Here is a 19614-nt window from a genome sequence, read left to right as displayed (position 1 = left end):
CAAAACTTTAAGTGAATTTATCTTTATTCAAACTGACATTTTACAAGAAAGACAAGTCAAAGTCAGAGAGGAGCTTTTCATACTGATTTTACTGAGTCATGAAGAAGTAGTTACGCTGCTGAAGCTAACGGCTAACACACAGGGCACTTCAATCTGCAGCAGGAGGAGAGCGTCGCCATGACTGTGACATGTCCCACGTTTCACTCATCACTCGCTCAGGAATATCGTGGTCACGTTATATTTAACAGGCGAACAAGAAGAACAAGAACGGCATGCTGTCATCAAAACGTTTGTGAGACACGATACTGAAAACACAGAGGACAGCTGATGAGCGTTTGAACCTCCAATGTGACGGCGTTAGGACTAACAGTTATTTCAACCAAAGGTTACGATCAGTTATTCGACAGACCCACCTGATGTCTGATGAGCCTTCATGGTTATCAAGTTGATTCATTAACCGACTGATTTGAAGGGTGTAGGTGATGGAGTCTGACTGAGCACGGACGATGAGGAACATGCAAACAAAGTGGACGATGAATTAAGCCGCTGGATTCCTCACAGACACCAGAAGCAGAATGCTAACGTATGAAAGCTACGCTAACAGACAGAGAACAGTCACATGCAGACAACGTGGATTTAACTCTACAACGCAGAAGGGGGGAAAGTTGCGGCCGGGGGACCACTTACAGCCCTCGACTCTCTCACGGCGGAGACAAAAATCTGCTGTGCGTATTTTAACCTTGGTATTAACGTGGCCCATCCCTGATGTGTTCAAAAAATATTTTTGGATCTTAATCTGTGCTCAACAGATTCTCCCTCCACTCCGTCCTCCAGGATGTACCGGTCCCCCTGATGTGATTAGTATTTATATAACAAAAGCAGCAATGTAGAAAGCGAGAATGTGCTTTACACCTGTGAGGTGTTAAATCCAATCTGACCTTCCTTCCAAAAAAAGTGCTCGACATGTCAAAGTTCTCCTCTGTCGCTTTTTTTAACTCGCATCTGTAAGCCATCGAGACTGAACCCACAAATGGCGACGTGAATAATTAATACTGCGATGTGCGTCGGTGACTTCGGTCACATCAGATTCCCATCTGATTGACAACTTCCTTGAAGTCACAGTAACACGCCGCATGTTTTTAAAGGTGCTCTCTCTGTTAGCACGCTAACGTTTAAAGGCAGCATCGCCATCAAACACTCGATAACATGTTGTTTAGTGTTTAGTCAAGCTAAGCTCACAGAGAATCTGTTTTAGTATGAATAGTTTTAAACATTACAGGTAAAGTTTGATCAGGTCATGTGAGGCTTGAACCGCATCGTGTCCTGACGTTTGTCCTGTTTTTAAAACGCTTTGGATAAACGGACCCGGATCGCTTTCGTCATCGACATCAGGATGAGACATCAAGCCCAGCCTCGGTGAGTACTTTGTTGTTGCTGTTAGTGTTGTTGGTGAACTGTTAAAAAAACAGAGAAGAAGAAACGTCCTGCGGCCTCAGTGTGGCTGGAACGTCTTGGCGAGGTCCTCCAGGAGAGACATTAACTTCTGCTCCTCCAGCGGGGAGTTGCGGGTCCAGGCCAGCGGCAGGTGGGCAGACACTATCTTTCTGTCTGTGGCACAAAAACACAAATATTAACCCTTAGGGCGTTTCCATGTATACAAAGGAGCATTAGGGCCACATTAAATGAGAAACCCGTCTTAAGATTGAGTGCTATTTCTTAGTATCTGGATAGTACTCAAGAGCAGTCTCAAGACCACTTGTTGGAGGTCTCCAGGGGGTGCTGCAAGATTCACAGTTTCAGAATCGTCTCTCTGTATTGACTCGCAAATAACCACTGTGCCTTCGCTGTACTGAGACAGCAAGCGTAGTGCAAAGGATGATGGGGGCGCAATGATGGTCTCTGTGGTTCCCGCCGGATTAAACAGAAACTACACTACACTTTTTGTGGGAAGATCTGTTGTTTCATACCGTCACAGGTCTTGGACGGTATCCTGGTGTACCTTTTACCTGTCTTCTGGGTGTGGTGTGTAAGCCAGCCTGCTTTTCTATGTTTTCTACCCGCCCTGTATTCACTAGTTTAGGTCACCAGAAGAACGGAGCGATAACTTGAACTTTTTGAGGGAGAAAGCCCGACCATCATGCAACTAAATCAAAGTCCTGATCTCTTCTCCTATTACGACTCAATCACGTCGACGTCTCCACGTCTTCACACTCGTATGACATACCTCCAGTGAAAGCAGCAAGGCCATACGACCCGCTAAGATTATTAAACAAGGACACCAGGCATCATCGTCTTACAACACAGAAAAGGCTAAAGTGTGTGTGTGTGTGTGTGTGTGTGTGTGTGTGTGTGTGTGTGTGTGTGTGTGTGTGTGTGTGTGTGTGTGTGTGTGTGTGTGTGTGTGTGTGTGTGTGTGTGTGTGTTCACCGGAGTGCATTAGTGTGTGCTCTCATAGAGACAGTATCTGGCACCAAAAGCAGCCCACTCCAGCTGCAATGGACACAGGCCAAACCCTCGAACACACACACACACCATGTTGACCCACAACTGACAAACACATAATTCAGTCTCCACTCCTCTCCACTCGTCTCCTCTCCTCTTAAATGCCAAAACTGCTTTAAACCTGTTTAAGACATTCAAAGACAACTGTTGTATGTGATATTTTCTTAGGGCGCGGTCACACTGGCCATCTGTACTGTGCCGTACTCAATGCGATGTTCTGTTCTGTCTGCACCATTTTTAGTTGAGGTAACACCAGTTGAAACCACTGGTCTAGAGGGTCAAACATACTAACCCTTTCCTGAAAAACTCAGATTTCACAGAGGGGCTGTATATGTGAACGCAAACAGCTGAATCTTTCGCTCTTCTCCTGCTAGACCCAGAGTAGTTTTTCCTCAGTAAGTCAGAGTGAGCTGATGATAGAACGCAGCAGGATATAATCAGAATTCACCTGGAGCGAGTGGGAGGGGGTGGTGACGTTTATTCCCTGTGATCGCTGCACGACCATAGACTGTCTGCACGCCACCTCTACCATCTCTGTGCTCTAATGAACCTGCTGCATTATGTTTCCTGTTCTTCAGTATGTTCTTCTCCACTCTTTAGTTCAGATTGAGATTCTGTTCAACTACACGCAGCATTGATAGAAAGACAAATATTCTCATTATAGCGTCATGTAGAGGACTCTGCTGCTTGTTTCTGCTACTTCCGCATTGTTTTTTTTACATCACATGCTCCTGAAATGATCTGGATATTATCCAGAGTGCATATGTGAAAACGGCGATACTGACTCCTTAAAGATAAGCAGGTGAGTTATAACGACAAAGACTGATGTAAAGTACCCTGGTAGAAGTGTCCACTGGGGTTTTTGGTTGCAGCCTCCGAGACAGCCAGCCAGACCACTGTGTCAGCGCCCTGATCCGGGGTACGCAGACTGTCCTTCATAGAGCGATGGAAGTCTGGCATGGCATTGGCCACCGCTGACGCAGAGAGAGGGAGAGAAATAAAGTTGATTTAGTGTTAGGAAGTGAGAGTGAAGTAAGAGCTATTTCATTACATTAGCCCGGGAGGTGAAGACAGTTTGTTCTCCATGTAGTGAGTGAAGGTGAACCGGACGCACCTGGAGTGTCCACCCAGCCGGGATGCATGACGGAGAAGTGGATGTTAGTGTGAGTCTTAGCCAGCTGCTCTGCCATCACCACCTGCTGCCTCTACACACACACACACACACACACACACACACACACACACACACACACAGTGAAAAACAAAATCAGAACCAACAAGGTACCATGGAAGCAGAGGTAGAGCAGCAGCTCCTGTGAACGGATTCTGCAAGGTAAATCTGGTTCTGCTAAAGGGTCACTAAACCCCTGAGTTTCAGCTTAAGTGCATCTACCCTTGGATGTGGGCGGGGCGGAGGGGGCATAAGACACACCCACTCCCACCTTCATGCAGATACCATCATCTGCGACATCTTACAGACTGTGCAACACACGCACTTATTTGCTTAGTTATTATCTAACTATTAGCAAGTTTATCTCGGGTAAACCCCCATGAGCGACTACTCGAGAATCAGCGATGAAACTTTTGTGACAGAAATCGAGGACTTCTCTCCTCCAGAGTCTCATGTAGGCCGCGACCACGGTGGACAGGGAGGGGAGGGAGAGAATAGAGGACCACTCTGATTCACGGGAAATATCACACTGCCCCCTAGAGGATTTGAACGTTTGCTTTACGATTTTTAAAGAAATAGCCCTGTTTTTGCACTTCAAGATCGCTGTATTTCACAACGAGCCGCTTAGATTTCAGGTCAAATCAATCTGCTTGATTCTCTCGATCAAGATGACTTCACAGTTTGCGGAGTCAGCTAACATTGTTCTTTTTTTTAAGGGTTTGGTGATTAAAGCTGGTACGACATCTGTCACACCTGCCTCCAGATCAGCCAAAAGATTTGATTGTTGTAGCCTGGTTTCAACCTGTAGAGGGTAGTGGCTACGCATATCCTTAACTCAATATGTAGAATCTCAGTACTCTGTACTCAAATGTTGGTCGAGATTTGGACTTCAATTGATCAACAACACGACTTGATTCCCGTATACAGAGGTCTTTAAAGAGAGTAATGCAATGGCCCTTCCTTGTCTAAAAGTAGTATCTTACTCTCAGTGAAGTTGTAAGACAATAACAATCTGAACCAGTCAGACACAAACACCGGCATCTGCGACTCCAGGGATTAAATCGCTGCCTTTACAGACTGTTTACGATACATTTAGTAGCTCTCAGATATTCAGACTTCAGAAAATCAGTCTCAGAGAAATACCGTACAGCGAGTCAGAGGTCAAGAAAAGGCGCAGATCACTAACAGTATCTTTGACAAACTGTATCTACCCTTCATCTTGCTGACATGCTTACACCTCCTAAAGTAGATATTACTTTTATATTCTTGTCGGTGTCCTAACAAACCCAGGGACTTTAAAGTTGGACATTTGGACAGTTTCAGATGGAGTTCTTACTTTGTGCTGGGCGTAGACCATGGTGCCGTCGAAGCGGCCTCTCTCAGACTGCAGATTTCCTGTCCGCAGCTTCTGCACCAGCATCCCCCCTGATGACACCGTGATCTGAGCAGTCACCAACGGAGACACAAGTGAATACAGGCGTGATATCAAATCTCCTCAAACCTCAATCGCTATTGACGCATTCACACAAATACAAATGCATACACACTTACACGATGCTGCAGTAAATTTTGAATAATAAAAACAGATCTAGAACAGAAAAGTTTCCAATATTTGGAAAAAAAATATTCTCCTCACAGTTATCTTAAAGGTCAAATATTATAATGAATCCACTTCACCATGTTCCTCTAACGCTCATATGTGTCTCTAGTCTGTCTACAAATCCCCCAATGATGAGAAAAGTCCATCCTCTCCGTCTTCTGCCTGCTCCACTTTTAAAAAAAATTGTGCTCAAACAGGCCGTTTGGAGATTTTCCCTTCATGACATCACAAAGGGCAGTAACCCCTCCCCCAGGTGGGTGACACTCCCACAGCTAGGTGTTTGGTCTGCCCTCTGAGTCTGCCTCACCATAAACATGGAGTGAGAATGCCCGAGACACCCGAGCCATTCCAGAGAGGGGCCCATTAGCGTGGGCAGCTATGAACGATTAAACAGCCACAACTCGCTGTCACAACCTCATTCATTACTCATTAAAATGGTGGATTATGATGACCAGTACTGCATTATGTTGTGTTTATGAACGGTGAGAATAGAAGGAACAAATGAAGAGATATTCTGACACACACATTTAGTTTCTCTCGGACTCACCACTCGGGGATCTGCGCTCTTCTCCAGCAGTGGGATGAGACTCTTGGTGAGGATGTAAACACCTGGTGGTCATTAAAAAAGATTTTCCTTCCGCCATCTTTCTTCAATTTAAATTCGTTTTCACTCTCCACCTTGACATTTTACGTACCTAGGACATTGGTGGCGAAGCTCTTTTCGAGCCCCTCAGTGTTCACATCCCTCTGACTCATGATGGCGCCGGCGTTATTGATCTGAAACAGGAAGGACAATTCTAGAGTTTTCCCAAAGGACTTATTTGACCAGGGTTCAGACTTCTATTTTTGGAAACAGGGCCGTACTCTTGGACCCAGACTGAGTCTAAGAGGGCCCACATGCAGCTAGAGGTTCTCACAGATATTGACCCCTCTATTTCTGAAGAGACTGCCATTATCAAGTTATTTAACTAATTAGGTTACAAAGAAATAACCTGACCAAGGTGAGGTGTGTGCAATACAAAACCAATGTTAACACTGACAAAGTGTAAAATGTAAATATGATGAATATGGTTTCCCCACGTCATGCCAGCACCAGTCCATCTTTCTTCTTCTACGTCCATCCAACCTCAACCGCAAATTATTACCCGTATCCCTTCATCCATTCAGCCGTCGACCTCCACTCTCATCCCTTCATCCAAAATCCCCCAAACCTTACCCTCATCCCTTAATCTGTAAAAATGTACCTTCATCCCACATCCCTCCTTCTTCCACCTTTACCCTCAACCCCTACCTTAATTCTTTCATCCCTCGTCTGTACCCTCATCCCTCAACCCATCTACCCTTACAGTCATCCCCTAATCTATTGGCCCTTATAATTTCCCTTCATCTTGATCTCTATCATGCATATCACAATAAACTATTCCATATCTTTCTTGGTGTGGTCTCTGTGAGTGAACATGTCGATGTATAATTGATGTATTTTTTAATGTAAAAAAAACTCAGGTAACCCACCAGAACATTGAGGGCCTTGAACTTCCTCTTGAAGCCCTCGGCAAACTCCCAGACCTTCTTGGTCTCAGAGAGGTCCAGGATGTGGACGTAAACCTCCTACAAAGAAACCAGGCGGTGAGAACGATGAAAATCTTATGTTTGGATCACCAGACTGATTTGAAATGTGGACCGTCCCTGTGTTATTTAAGATTTCTGTCCAGAGGTGAGTCATATCGTACTTTGTTTCCTGTCTCCTTGACGATATCAGCCCTTGCCTCTTCCGCCTTGTCCTTGTTCCTGCACACCATGTGGATCGTTCCACCTGTGACACAGAAAGAGTATTTCACTTTTTACCGGCTGAAGAGGAGAACATTACTGTTGGACTTGTTGTCGACTTTTTGTGATGCATCTTAACACTCCCATCACCTGGGAGATTTTTTGGTTTCCTCGCTCATCAGGAGCGACTGACTACACCTGTGATCTTCTACCTCAGCTGACGGCTGATGACGATCAGCTGGGCTCGGTGCTTTTATAGGGAGGTGGAAGTTTCAGTCTTTCCAGAGAGTCGACGCCATCAGTCGGCTTTCTGTGTTTTCTGTTTGAATGAGAATCTCGGTTTTGTGTGTGTGTGTGTGTTCCTGTTCATTGACTTTTGACTCCAGGTTCTGTCTGTCTCTCATTTTTATAGAATCAGTAGGTGTTTTTGGAGGTTCTTCTGCCACCTTTAAGAAAACCAAGGTTTAACTTAATTGGTTCCTCATCTTGTAACAAGTGTAATGTGTCGTTAATTCCCCAACTCGTCCTCTGACATTCAGATTTTGCTTCCTGAGGGGAAGGTGGCAGTGACAGCATCAAGCAGCTTCATGGCTGAAGAGGAAATTTGAGCTCTATCACAGATGTGAGCTGAACTTGCACGCAGATATGTGTTCATGGAGATTAGATAACGGAAGTGTCAGATCCCTAACGTTTCAATACTTTCACATACTGCACAAGGATCATGTCCTATTAGTATTAAAGAAAGTGCATTATGTAACAGCAGGGTTAATGAGGACACACAGGCTTTAGGGTCGATACCTTTCTTTGCGATCGCCATGGCAGTGGCTTTCCCAATGCCACTGTTGGCTCCTGTGATCATGAACACACGTCCAGCCATGGACACCTCCAGGTCCTTCTCCACAAACCTCTTGGACGCCGTCAGGAAGGCAGACCTTTAAATTCAGACACGTACTGAAATTATGATGACATCAGCAGCCTCGCCATTTACATGGCTTTAACACATACGCTGTGTTCGTCCAACTCAGGGCGAGGACTGTAATGGAATCTAAAGATATTAAAAGAGAGAACGTGTGTGTGTGTGTGTGTGTGTGTGTTCGGGTCAGAGGGGGTCAGTGTTGGGGGTCAGTCTGGTCACTGTACATCTCTTCACAGCTTCACTGTACAGACACAATGACGCGCTCGAGCATGCCTGGCATCATCTCTGAAGAGAACGGCTTCGGGGTGAGACTACAGAGGGGGACAACAGGATCGGTGTGCGTCTGTGTGTGTCCTCGGTGGCACTGAGGTCTTGAATTGGGCCCTTTGTCATAGATGCCATTGTTAAGAGTGGCTGAAGGGGGGGGGGGGAGGGGGGGGATAAAGGGAAGGCAAGGGAGGTAAAGTGAGGCTAAATGGCCGCTCTGTTCCATGGTGTCATGCAGAGAGCCATTAGTGCAGGGTCAGAGCGGGCTGCCGGGCCGCTCGACCACAGTAAAGATAACACAGAACAAAGGGGCGAAGGGAAACAATCACAAAAGCACCTTTTCACACAACTTGGAGGGCTGCATTGTGATGAGGAAAGGCGCCTTCGGGCAGCAATACATCAGATAGGACTGATGGCGCGTGTGAGGCCCGTTGTGTTTGAACGACCGACTGGTGGTCCTAAACGAGTCCTGCTGAGTCATTTTGTCAATTCAGACATCGGAAATACTCAAAAACACTTTGCAGGTCGGTGACATTTCCAGTCAGTGATTATATGGATGGCACACTTTCTTATATCGAAACCTTTAAATAACTTTGACCTCCTCTAACCTCATATGACCTCCTAACAAGGTTGTAATCCATTACCATTAGCTAGACCGTTGAGAGATTGAGGGTTCTTTACTTGTTGTGTGCTTTTATTTTTGAAAGAAAGTAAGGCCCCTCCTGTAGCTGGAAGGTTCGGACAGTAAGTTAAGCACAGAAACAGGAAGTGTCAAACAGCTCAAAGGAACGGTAACAAAGGTCAAAGTGTGATGTCATAAGGTGGATATTACTGAATGATCGTGACACACACTTTTATTTTAACCTTTGAACTGTAGACACCAGAGAGCAGATAATTCTTCCGCCTGTTTCTCTACATCTTTGTGTTTCACTTTATCCATATGAGTGACCCAAGCCAAACCCAAACTTAGAGTAGTATCTTACAGGGGTGGGAATCACCAGAGGCCCCATCATACGATATAATCACGGTTTTAAACATTTTACGTTATGCTGAGAATTGTGATATATTTGGCCATTTTAACATCATTGTTGTGATAAGAAGGAAAACGCCTCTTTTTAAAAGAACAAATAACTTTTTATCCCCTGGACGCAACCTTCCCGGTGTTACAGTCTAAATGAGGGACTCGCCCCCTGCACACAAGATGATGATTTTTCAGAGATATGTATGGTCTTGGTCTTGACTCTGGTCTCAGGATGTCTTGGTCTCGGTTAGTGTGGTCTACAACACTACGTGGTGGTACTATGCTGTATCTAATCCCCTTCACCTCTAGTTTCTTTATAAAGACCACTGGCTGGTATGCATCATTTTTCTCATTTCAGATACAGGAACATTCAGTTTATTGAATCACAATCCTCAACCGATAAGAACTCAGCAAAGATGTGTTCACTTTGAAAGTCCTTCATCCCTCTACAATCAGATTCATCAATACACTGACTTTATATCCTTTTTTACAAAGATTGATCCATTCATCTTTACTGTTTTTATTCAGTCTGCTGATTTCTGTATAAGTCTCCTAAAGACCAGTATCCATCTGAGCTCATCTGTAGGATTTATAGTGTTTCAGCTGCCTTAAACTCTTCTCCGCTCAAAGGATGAACACCGGGGTAAGAACTGACTTCAACCTGAGCCCCTTCCTGTTAAAACACTCGATACACTTCTACATTAGATTCAGCCTGAGGCGCATACATACCGTACATTTCACATTTTATGTACAGGCTACGATGCATTTAATAACTTAATGAAGCTCTAATCGCTCATCTTCACGTTTAGAAGTAATACGCACATTGTTCCAACACACACACACACACACACACACACACACACACACACACACACACACACACACACACACACACACATGGGAGGATGCACAAAGCAGCACATAAGTCTATAAGTGGTGTCTGCAGCCTGCAGGGCGGAACACACAGGTGTCCTCTTACCTGGTGAACTCGGTCAGTCCCTTCACGAACCAGGCGGAGTTTCGGTACAGAGACATGCTGTTGTGCTCTGGGAAGCCTCTCGATGTGCTGAGCTCTCTCCTCCCGCTTTAAGCCTGGACCACAAACCACGTGAAGCTGCGATGAATTAACATCACTGAACAACTGAACCCCTCCTCAGTCTCTCCCCCCTAACCCTACCCCCCCCACCCCCCCCACCCCCCAGCGGCAGCACGGAGGTCTGCAGGCATCCGTTTTTTTTAACCTACAGTAAAATGCAATATGCAATGCAAGAAGGATGTAGTAACAAAACCAAACGGGTTCATTACAAATTAAGAGCACAGAGTCACAGTTTGACCAGCTTTGGATGACGTCATTGTTTGAAGTTTAACTCCGTTTCTTATTTGAAAAACAAAAATAAAAGTTGGCTTTTATTTTGGTAAATTGACATTTTTAAATGTGAAAAATAAAGAGATTTGTTACAAAATATTCACTTGTATGTGACAGTTTCTAATTCAAGAGGTCAGTGCCCTGAAAGTTTAATCAACACTTTAAATAGAGCTGTAATAGATGTATAATGCCTCTGGGAAACTGGTTCAAACCGGAAGCCCCCCAACTTCAGTCTGAGTGATATCACCTGGAGTTATCTGCTTCTGTAAATGTACACTTCTTCCTGTGCAGATGCACCTTCATATGTACTGTCTGTGGGACTCACCTGTCCCTCTGAGGGCAGTTTGCAGTGAGGCGCCTCCGCAGCCAATCAGCCGGCGGACAGCGGCGGACAGCGGCGGGGCGAGGCGTTCACCGGGAGAAGGTGTGTGCGCACTGATTTCTGGGACTGGCAACAATGTCGGCTGCGATGCACAACAAGCATAAGCAAGAATAAAGAAGGCTTCAAGTATTGAAGAGAGACGTGAGGCGGAAGGATCGCAGTGCTCGCGACTTCTCTCGGAGAGCTGTGGCAGAATGGTGAGTCTCTTACCTGAGCTCGTTGTTCTACTTTATCATCCATGTTGATAAAAGCTGATTTACTGCAGTGTGCAATGTAAGCCAATAGCTGTGTCCTCTTTCTTTAGCCCTTTAGTAGTGACTTTCCTGATCAAATGTCTGATGTTATTCCATCATTCATGAAGCTCAGCATGTGGAAAACACTGCAGAGTGAATGTAAGATTCATCAAACAGCTTTAAAAAGGGCTTAAAGTCTTGTTCTTAATGTTTGCTTATGACATGTACAGTCATGCTAATCGCCCTGAATGCTGTGATCAGTCTTTAAAATGTCACTTTTTATGGTTTTCAAACAGTCAGATGAATGTGAAATATGACTCTGGTGCGTTTGAACCCAAATGATTCTGCAGAGGTGTTAAAGGTGCACCTCTCCTTCTTCTCTCCATATGTCAGGTTCGATCTTGTTGCTGCGTGCAGCCGCACCTCTGGGCAAAGAGCTCTCATTAATTGCCCCTTGCACAACAACACAAACATTTGTTTTTCACGTGTAATTGCACCCGAGGTGATAAAGACGACCTCTGATTCTCTTTCCTAGTTCTGAAAGCTGTTGTTAGGCATTGTTTCTGTTGCAGGCTTTGTTTGCACATTGCTTCCTTTTAATGTTTGTGTTTGTTTTCTTCTGTTGACAAGCTTCAGTACACACGCGCTGCATTAAAGTACACATTCTAACAGTTCCTCCTGTTTGGTTTCTTGGCTCCGTTTCTGTAGTCATCCTTTCTTGTGTTCTCCTCTCCAGATTCGCTTCCTGTTGCTGTTCAGCCGACAGGGCAAGCTGCGTCTGCAGAAATGGTTCACAGCCTACACGGACAGGGAGAAGAAAAAAGTGATACGGGACATGATCATGTTGGTATTGGCCCGTCAACCCCGTTCCTGCAACTTCATCCAGTGGAGGGACCTGAAGATCGTTTACAAGAGGTCAATCAATCAATCTTTATTTGTTTCCACCAATTCATCACACGTGTTATCTGGACATGGGATAACATGCAGGAAGGATTTCTCCTTTGTATTCCTCACGTTCCTGGTGTCCACACTTCCCCACATGACAAAACGAGCGCTTCACGGCGTGCAGCAGTGTCATCGTTGTTTTCGTGATCGTCTGAAGACAAATTGGTTTTTAGAAGAACAGCTGAATCTGTTTCACCCTGAACTTGTTTGAAGTCTTTGCTATTGCTTCAAACTGCACACAGAAACTGACACACCCATTGTAAACAAAAGGTTAACAAGACCTGGGTATAATAAAGGGAAGGGGGGAGGTTAAACACACAGCACAGGACCTCGGTCACCCATGGGACGCTGATAGCGATGGTGCAACACGTCTCTTACAAGTCATAAAAGTAAAGGAGCTGGAAGTGGACAGAGAAGACAGGAAGGGCAGAATGCAGAACCAGAAAAAACTTTAACAGTTTAAATCAGTTACTAACACGTGTAGAATAAATATTTCTCTGCTTGTTCTTGAGCTACAACTCTTTCTGCCTCTTTCTTTTCTTTGAAATGCATCAATCTGAGGACATAAACAAACACGGACAGTCAGAGCCAAGCAGCAACCTCAGGTGTAGAAAAGGGAAGCTGATGCTGAAGTGTAAAATCCTGCAGTTCCTCGAGTGTCCACTAGAGGCTGGCTGCAGAAGCAAAGGAAGTCACATACACACCCATTCTAAAAAGCCTGTTTTTACAGCAGAGATGAACATGTTTACAGCCTGGTTCAAAAAAACTTAACAGGTCTGATTAGCTCATGTCTGGATCAACACACACTGTACGGGGGGTGAATGTTTTGATGACCCATCAGTTTTGATTTAATGAAGGATAAGAGTTATTCACAATAAGGCGTGTAGCTGACATGATTGACAGGTGGGCGTGGTGTAACTGTTTGTCAGGAGGTTTAAAACCCGCCTCAGCTCCAGCTCTCAGTCTGTTGTTAGGTTGACTGAAAGTTAGACTGAGACAGCATTTCCAGCATGAGGACTGCCATCGATGGGACTCCAGTGCCCCCTGCAGGAACAGACGGGTGACGTCTTCAAACATAAATATTTACAGTGTATGATCAGAACATGCTGGCCCCTAGTGGGTGATGTGGTCACAGGGAGTGTGTGAGAAGGCGAGCAGCAGGATTCTGGGTATATTTGAGTTAAATACAGATATTAGATCAGCTCGGTCCCATCGCTGGTAATCTTGTTCATGTCGTTTGTTTTTCATGTGTAAATGAATCATCAAACCTATCTCCCTGTTTTTAATCGCAGGTATGCCAGCCTGTATTTCTGTGCCGGTCTGGAGGCCTCGGACAACGAGCTGCTGAGCCTTGAGGTGCTGCACAGATATGTCGAGTTGTTGGATCGATACTTCGGCAATGTACGTACGTAGAGCTGAATGTCATCGCCTCCATGGTGGTGGAAGGACTCAGTGTAAACTTCATCTGTGTTACAATCGATTAAGAGAGCAGGCTAAGAATGTCACAGGTTTAGAAACTTTGATACCACATGTTTTAAAAAGATAACTTACTATACAGATGTTAACCTGGAAGGAGCACTTTGAATGAACAAATTCTCCTTTTGTTTTTTACTTCTATGATTCCTCTGAGTGTCCCACAGTGTAACACAGCTTTGTACAAGCCCGACACATTAGAGCCTAAAGAAAAAAAGAAAAAAAGAAAAATCTGCCTAAAGGTTGTAGGCGGTGGTGTAAAGCGGGTATAGTTTTTACCCCAAATGTTTGTTTTCTTTCAGTGTCCCGTCCAGCAGAGGATAAATGACGTCTGATATTGACAGTGACATGTCAGACTTCTGCATATTTAGTCAGTGTGTACTAGCCAATCAGAGACAGAGTAGGGCGGGTCATCCCTTCACCATCCTAGGTAAAACATGCAGCATAGAGCTCAATATTGTCAATCAATCGATGGTGTGAATCAGAGGAGATTTAGAAGAGGGTATATCCTCTGGAGACTGAACAATACGTTGGTATACTGTATCTGCATGTACACTGCACTAATTGTAGGACAACCACTCCAAAGATTGAAAATAAAAAGGCTGGCTAACATATGATCTGATACCAGAGGCATGGGGCCCCAGACAAGTATGAGGGCCCCTGAGGGCTCACAGACTTAAACCAAAGCAGTGGCCCTAAATGTGCAAAATGATGTAATGACAATAGGAAACCTCCCTCAGGGGGCCCCATCTGACAGCACTCACTCTCGTTGCCCTGCTGAGTGTTGCAGCATCAGTGCTGTGAAAACTAAAGTTTGTTTATGAAAGTCAAGAAAGAGAAATGGAGAGGAATTATCCGTCTGCAGGAGAGAAGAAATAAACAGTAAAGACGAGGAAGAGGAGTAAGCGTCGGGACTCTGGCAGACATGATGGTGATGAACGCTGGTTGGAGGGGCGCCTGATAGATTTTTGCTGAGGGCCCCACCAGACTCTAGAATCCCCACTGACTGTTACCTTCACACCTGAGAAACAGAGTCCCAGGCTTTGATGTGATCATATTAAAGCTTCTACTGTGAACCAGACAATCCTCAAATTAAATATAGAAGCAAATCCCTTTTACAAAGTACACTGCAAGGCCTTGAAATCCTGTTTATGTCTCTGTCTGACTCCCCCTGGTGTCCATAAGGTGTCATTACCTCATCTCCATTTATTTAAATAACAAGAACAGATGGAAATGAAGCTTTTCCATCTGATTATGGAAAACTATTTGCATAATGTTGCCTGACTTTGTTGTTGATCATCTTCTCTCATGGCTAAAATGATGCACTGTACAAATACATTTAAGGAATGTGTTTTTTTTCCCTCATCCGTGGTGTGATATTCTGCCACAGGTTTGTGAGCTGGACATCATCTTTAACTTTGAGAAGGCGTACTTCATCCTGGACGAGTTCCTGATGGGGGGAGAAGTTCTAGAAACGTCAAAAACTGCTGTGGCTGCATCTATGCAGGAGACCGACACACTCCAGGAGGTACTTTAGGCCAGTGTGAAAGACTCTTAGCGGACGTAGGTTTGTTCTTATTAGTCATAGAAATGGTTTTATGTTTCTGCTGTTTGCTATAACTCTGCTCCTCTCCTCACAGACGATGGAGGAGTACATGAGCAAACCTGCCTACTGAGCCTCGGAGAAGTGAAGATGTCCTGTGTTTCAAGACATGAAGATTCATCGACCTGCATCGCTTTTATTACGACTCATTGTATTTTTACTCAAGTTTTAAAGAGTTGTTTGCGCCTATAAGTGCCTGTATAGCCTCGTATTTCAAGTCATCATATTTGAACGAGCTGTCGCTGTTGATGCACAGCGTGGTGTGATAGTGAGCAAATGAAGAAACACTACACAGTAAGGAAAAAATAAAGTCAATGCTTTATTAACCTCAGGTATGTCACATACGACCACATTTAAGAAAGAGTTACCAAAAAAGACACAAGTGAATCAGGGGGTCCAACACTGATATGGGTCGTGTGGGTGTGTTGATGGGTGTGTGTGTGTTTGTGGGTGTGCATGTGTGTGTGTGTGTGTTGTTAAACTGTAAGGCTGGTGAGTCACATGTACTGTTTTCTAACAGATTCATTAAAAAAAAAAGCATGAAATTGAAAGTCTGCACACTCGTATCTCTGCTCACAAATAAGAACTTTTGTAAAACTACAGAAAAACTAAACTCGACTGCATGTTTTTACTTCAAAATACTTTTATTTGCACTCGCTCCCTTCACCAAAAAAACAATATATATTTATTTATATCTATGTATATGTATCTACAGCCTGCTTTTAAATTCCTCGGGCGGTGTTGGCGTCACTCTCTTCTGTCTCTGGGTTCAGAAAGCTCAACAAACTCATCAGCTCCTCGTTGTCAAAGGCCGCCGTTTGCGTTTCCCTTCCCCTCTCATCGTCCTCAGTGTGTCTCTTTTCATTTGAGCTTTTATCAAAGTCCATCTGAGTGAAATAATCCTGCATGGCCTGCTCGAGCGAGCCCGTCGTGCTCTGTCCCACCTCGTCACGCTTCTGGCTCTGCTTCTTGTTGTTACTGTACGCAGGGCTCTGATACTGCGCCAGCATCTGAGCTGCCAAATACGCTGCGAGCTCATCCTCGTCCACGCTGTCGTCATATTCGCCCTTTAAAGAGCTGGGAGGAAGACGCCGCTGCTGCTGCGTGGGAGTGGATTCCCCTGAACGCCCCGCAGGCAGAGTGTGAAGTCGTGATGGAGGACTTTTGTACTGCTTCCTGACGGGTCTCTGATCCCCCACGCCCCCTAACCCCAGGATGTTTAATATCTCCTCCGTCCTCAGCTCCTCGGGGGTCTTTTGGTGTCTGCTGTAAAATGTCGCTTCAGGGATCTTGTGCGTCTTCTTTAAGGACATCTGAGGGTGCTTGCTTCCTGCTCTGAATAATTCATTCTTTTGTACATTTTCTTTTTTTTCCCCAGTTTTGAAAATGTCCACCAGGTCCTCGGGTGGGATCTGGTATTTCTGGGAGATCTGAATGAGTTGGTAAATGGCCCGTGGATCTATGTTTTCACTGTACTGCGTCTGAGCTGCTCTCCTCTTCTCCTCCTCCTCTTCTATCTCTCGTTTCTGTTCCTCTTCCTCTGTTTTCTCCAGCACCTTCAGGAGGTAATAGTCCACCAGGTTTGCAACGTCATCAGGATCTTTTGACCTCTTGACTGGGTAGCTTTCATCTTCTTCCTCCTCCTCGTCATCGTCCACATCGTCATCGTCCACATAATCAAGCCCTCGGTTTGCCTCGTGTTTGTCTTCCCTTTGCCCCTCCTCCTTTTCCTCTGTTTCCTCCTCCTGTTCTTGCAGTGGACCCCAATCTGCCAGATCCACGTTCCTCACATTAAACATATCATCATCCCCCTCCTCATCCTCCTCCTCCCCATCGTCCTCATCCTCCTCTTGACGCTTATGCATGGGCTTGAAGCTTGTAAGCTTGTCCAGTTCGTCAAACACAGACTGCAGGGTTGCTAGATTCTGGGGCGTATACTTCTCCTCCACGTTCTCATTGGTGCGCTTAAAGGGGCTCTCGTGCTCCAGATCCGACCTCTCTTCATCCTCATCGCCCTCACCTTCTTCCTCATCCTCAAACATAAGCGGCAGCTTCCTGTGAGCCCTAATGCCATGTTGCTTCTGCTGCATGCTGGGGTGAAGTGAAGCCGGCCTTGAGGCCTTCTCTGTTTGCTGGAGGGTGCTGAGGACAGCCTGGAGCAGCTCTTCACTCTTGTCCTCCCTCCCCTCCTCCTCTGCCTCCCGTTCCTCGCCGCTCTGCGCAGGGTTAGAAACCAGCCTCAGCATGGCTTGCAGCTTCTCAGAATCATCCGCGTGGCTGGCATCGTACCCTGCAGCGAAGGGGCTGTGCTGCTGGGAGTCCATGCCGGTTCTTTGACGGAGGTTTTGGATGTACTCCAGAGCTTTGAGCATGTCGGCGTTGGGAGCCTGGTAGACGTCTGGTTCACTTCCTCTCAGTCTATGCTCTCTGAGGGACGCCCCCTGAACGCCAACGCAGAAGGAACTGAGGTAGAGGTGGAATAAGAGGAGGTTGGCCAAACAGATGGGCAAAGGTTTGCCCATGGTGGTGGTCTTGTGGAGCGATGGCATGGTGACGCCTGCACAGGGAGACAAAGATACACACGTCAACATTGACCTTTCAAACACTTAGCCAACAGGTTGGCATCACTTTCCACTCTGACATTTCTTAAATGTCTTTTGCTTTTATCATCACCCTAAATGTCTGATTTGATGATAGCAGTACGGAGTGGAGAGACAGGGAGATTGATCTGAAGGCAGGATATCAGGGTGTTGTTGACATTTGCACTGCTGTTGTCTAGGATTAATAAATACCGCAATATTCACGGTCAATCAAATTTGTATCTCTACAGCACCAAATCTTCACAAATGTCATCTCAGAGCACTTTTTTTTTTAAATCAGCTCTTGCTGTTTATATGAATACATTATCCCATCAACAGTTAACACTTGGCAAAAAAGGAAAATAAAACCCTATTTTTAACAGGCAGAACTGGACTCTACCCCAAGTTTTCCTCCCTTGTCTTTTAATTATAGTTAAGTTAAGTTATAGTTAAGAGTCTCTGTATTTCGCTCTTACAGTTTGCAGCAGACCTAAGCTGATACATGCATGCAGCAAACGAGGTGAAAGGCAAAGCGCGTCGCTGCCTGTTGTCTCTGTTTGAAGATCACTCTGGACTCCCGCCGCCTGTTTGCCAGCAGCAGCAGCGGCACGCAGCTCTCGTGAAAATCTCATTAGTCGCCAAATTGCTGCTCTCCGTGAGTCACGGCCCCGTTGTCAAGGTAACCCGGTAAGACTGATGTTTCCATGGAGCCTCTCCTTTAACCCAGCTGATCACCTCTGAACCCAATTAATGCTGTTTTTTTAAAACTCAAATTAAGCATTTTTTCCTGTAACTCGTGAAAAAACAAATCCTTGCTTGAAACTCTGCAAAATGTTTATTTAAGGAAAATTATGCATGCAAGATTAATAGCATCAAGTTGATATTTTTTATATAGGCTAATTACATTATCAAATGTACATCACATTACAAAAATTATGCAAAAACATAAAACTGCAAATCAGAGAACTTAAAGCGACGATACAACGATTGTTTTTTTTCAACTATATGCACGCTTACTTCTTCCGTCATTCTGTTTTTCCAGCGTTAATTTAATTGCAAAACTTCACTTATTCGTGTATGAATTTTGATTAACCCTTGGCAGACAACTTGCGCTCGCGGGGAACAGAAAGAAAAGCACATTTTGATATTTTTTTTTTTCGGCGGAAGGAGAACAAAGAAACTGCGGGCAACGCAACCTCTTCGCCTTTACATCCGAGCATCAGGTTGGCAATCAGCCTCCGCGCGACGAAAAGCAGCAGCTCAATGTATCAAAGAAGAACCCTCGTGTTGAAATAATCGCCGAAGTGTAAAGTGGGTCGTTTGATCAAGAACAACTTAGTCTTACCTTTGAAATCAGTTTCTTTCGAGGCTCGTGAGCGAACTGATCATGTCTCTGTCAGCCGCGCGCTGGGAGTGTGTTTTCAGCACCGCGGACAGCTCCTCATGCTATTAGAGGAACCACCTGACTCGTGCGTCAGAGAGCGAGGGGATACGCAACACACTCGTACACACACTCATCACATGCACGCGGACACACACACACGGTACACTCACGCGCACGCTCTTAATTTGGAGTCAGCCAAACAAAAACTAGTTTTAACCCATGCAGCACATTTTTAGTGTCTGCGTAACGGCTCCTGGTGAAGTGGATACACTCACACGAGATGTTTGTTTGTTTAGTTTTAGGACTGAGGATGAGACATGCTCTGTTTCTGGTTGTGTGTGAAAAAAAGGTGACATGTTGGAGAATTCATCGTCCTATAGCTGTCTTTCGTGGTGCTCTAAATTA

At 45.1% G+C, this 19614-nt stretch overlaps 3 protein-coding genes across 5 annotated transcripts; 1 reads left to right on the top strand and 2 right to left on the bottom strand.

Annotated features, from left to right (window-relative positions):
• Positions 1 to 6: 6 nt before the first annotated feature.
• dhrs12la (dehydrogenase/reductase 12-like a) lies at positions 7 to 10358 on the bottom strand. The gene is made up of 10 exons (XM_065960071.1): positions 10224 to 10358; positions 7839 to 7972; positions 7004 to 7086; positions 6786 to 6881; positions 5969 to 6050; positions 5821 to 5882; positions 5010 to 5114; positions 3617 to 3707; positions 3339 to 3476; positions 7 to 1608 (listed from the first exon to the last, which is right to left on the bottom strand). Exons 1-10 carry the CDS (start codon positions 10277 to 10279, stop codon positions 1493 to 1495), a joined length of 963 nt encoding a protein of 320 aa, XP_065816143.1. The 5' UTR covers positions 10280 to 10358; the 3' UTR covers positions 7 to 1492.
• A 586-nt stretch (positions 10359 to 10944) lies between these two features.
• ap1s3a (adaptor related protein complex 1 subunit sigma 3a) lies at positions 10945 to 15797 on the top strand. 3 transcript variants are annotated; one of them, XM_020636815.3, is made up of 5 exons: positions 10945 to 11189; positions 11962 to 12140; positions 13463 to 13571; positions 15034 to 15206; positions 15284 to 15797. In XM_020636815.3, the coding sequence occupies exons 1-4, from the start codon at positions 11187 to 11189 to the stop codon at positions 15178 to 15180; spliced, it is 438 nt and encodes a 145-aa protein (XP_020492471.1). In that variant the 5' UTR covers positions 10945 to 11186; the 3' UTR covers positions 15181 to 15206; positions 15284 to 15797. The 3 variants fall into 3 exon arrangements, with proteins under 3 accessions (XP_020492471.1, XP_020492472.1, XP_020492469.1); XM_020636816.3 differs by having other exon boundaries at positions 15034 to 15210; XM_020636813.3 differs by having other exon boundaries at positions 10948 to 11189; positions 15034 to 15171.
• scg2a (secretogranin II a) lies at positions 15546 to 19325 on the bottom strand. Its single transcript, XM_020636812.3, has 2 exons — positions 19171 to 19325; positions 15546 to 17803 (listed from the first exon to the last, which is right to left on the bottom strand). Exon 2 carries the CDS (start codon positions 17793 to 17795, stop codon positions 15969 to 15971), a length of 1827 nt encoding a protein of 608 aa, XP_020492468.1. The 5' UTR covers positions 17796 to 17803; positions 19171 to 19325; the 3' UTR covers positions 15546 to 15968.
• Positions 19326 to 19614: the final 289 nt, after the last annotated feature.

The sequence above is a fragment of the Labrus bergylta genome, chromosome 11, assembly GCF_963930695.1.
Source record: "Labrus bergylta chromosome 11, fLabBer1.1, whole genome shotgun sequence".
NCBI lineage: Eukaryota > Metazoa > Chordata > Actinopteri > Labriformes > Labridae > Labrus > Labrus bergylta.
Note: the sequence above shows the minus strand (reverse complement) of the source record. Positions and strands in the feature narration are given on the sequence as shown.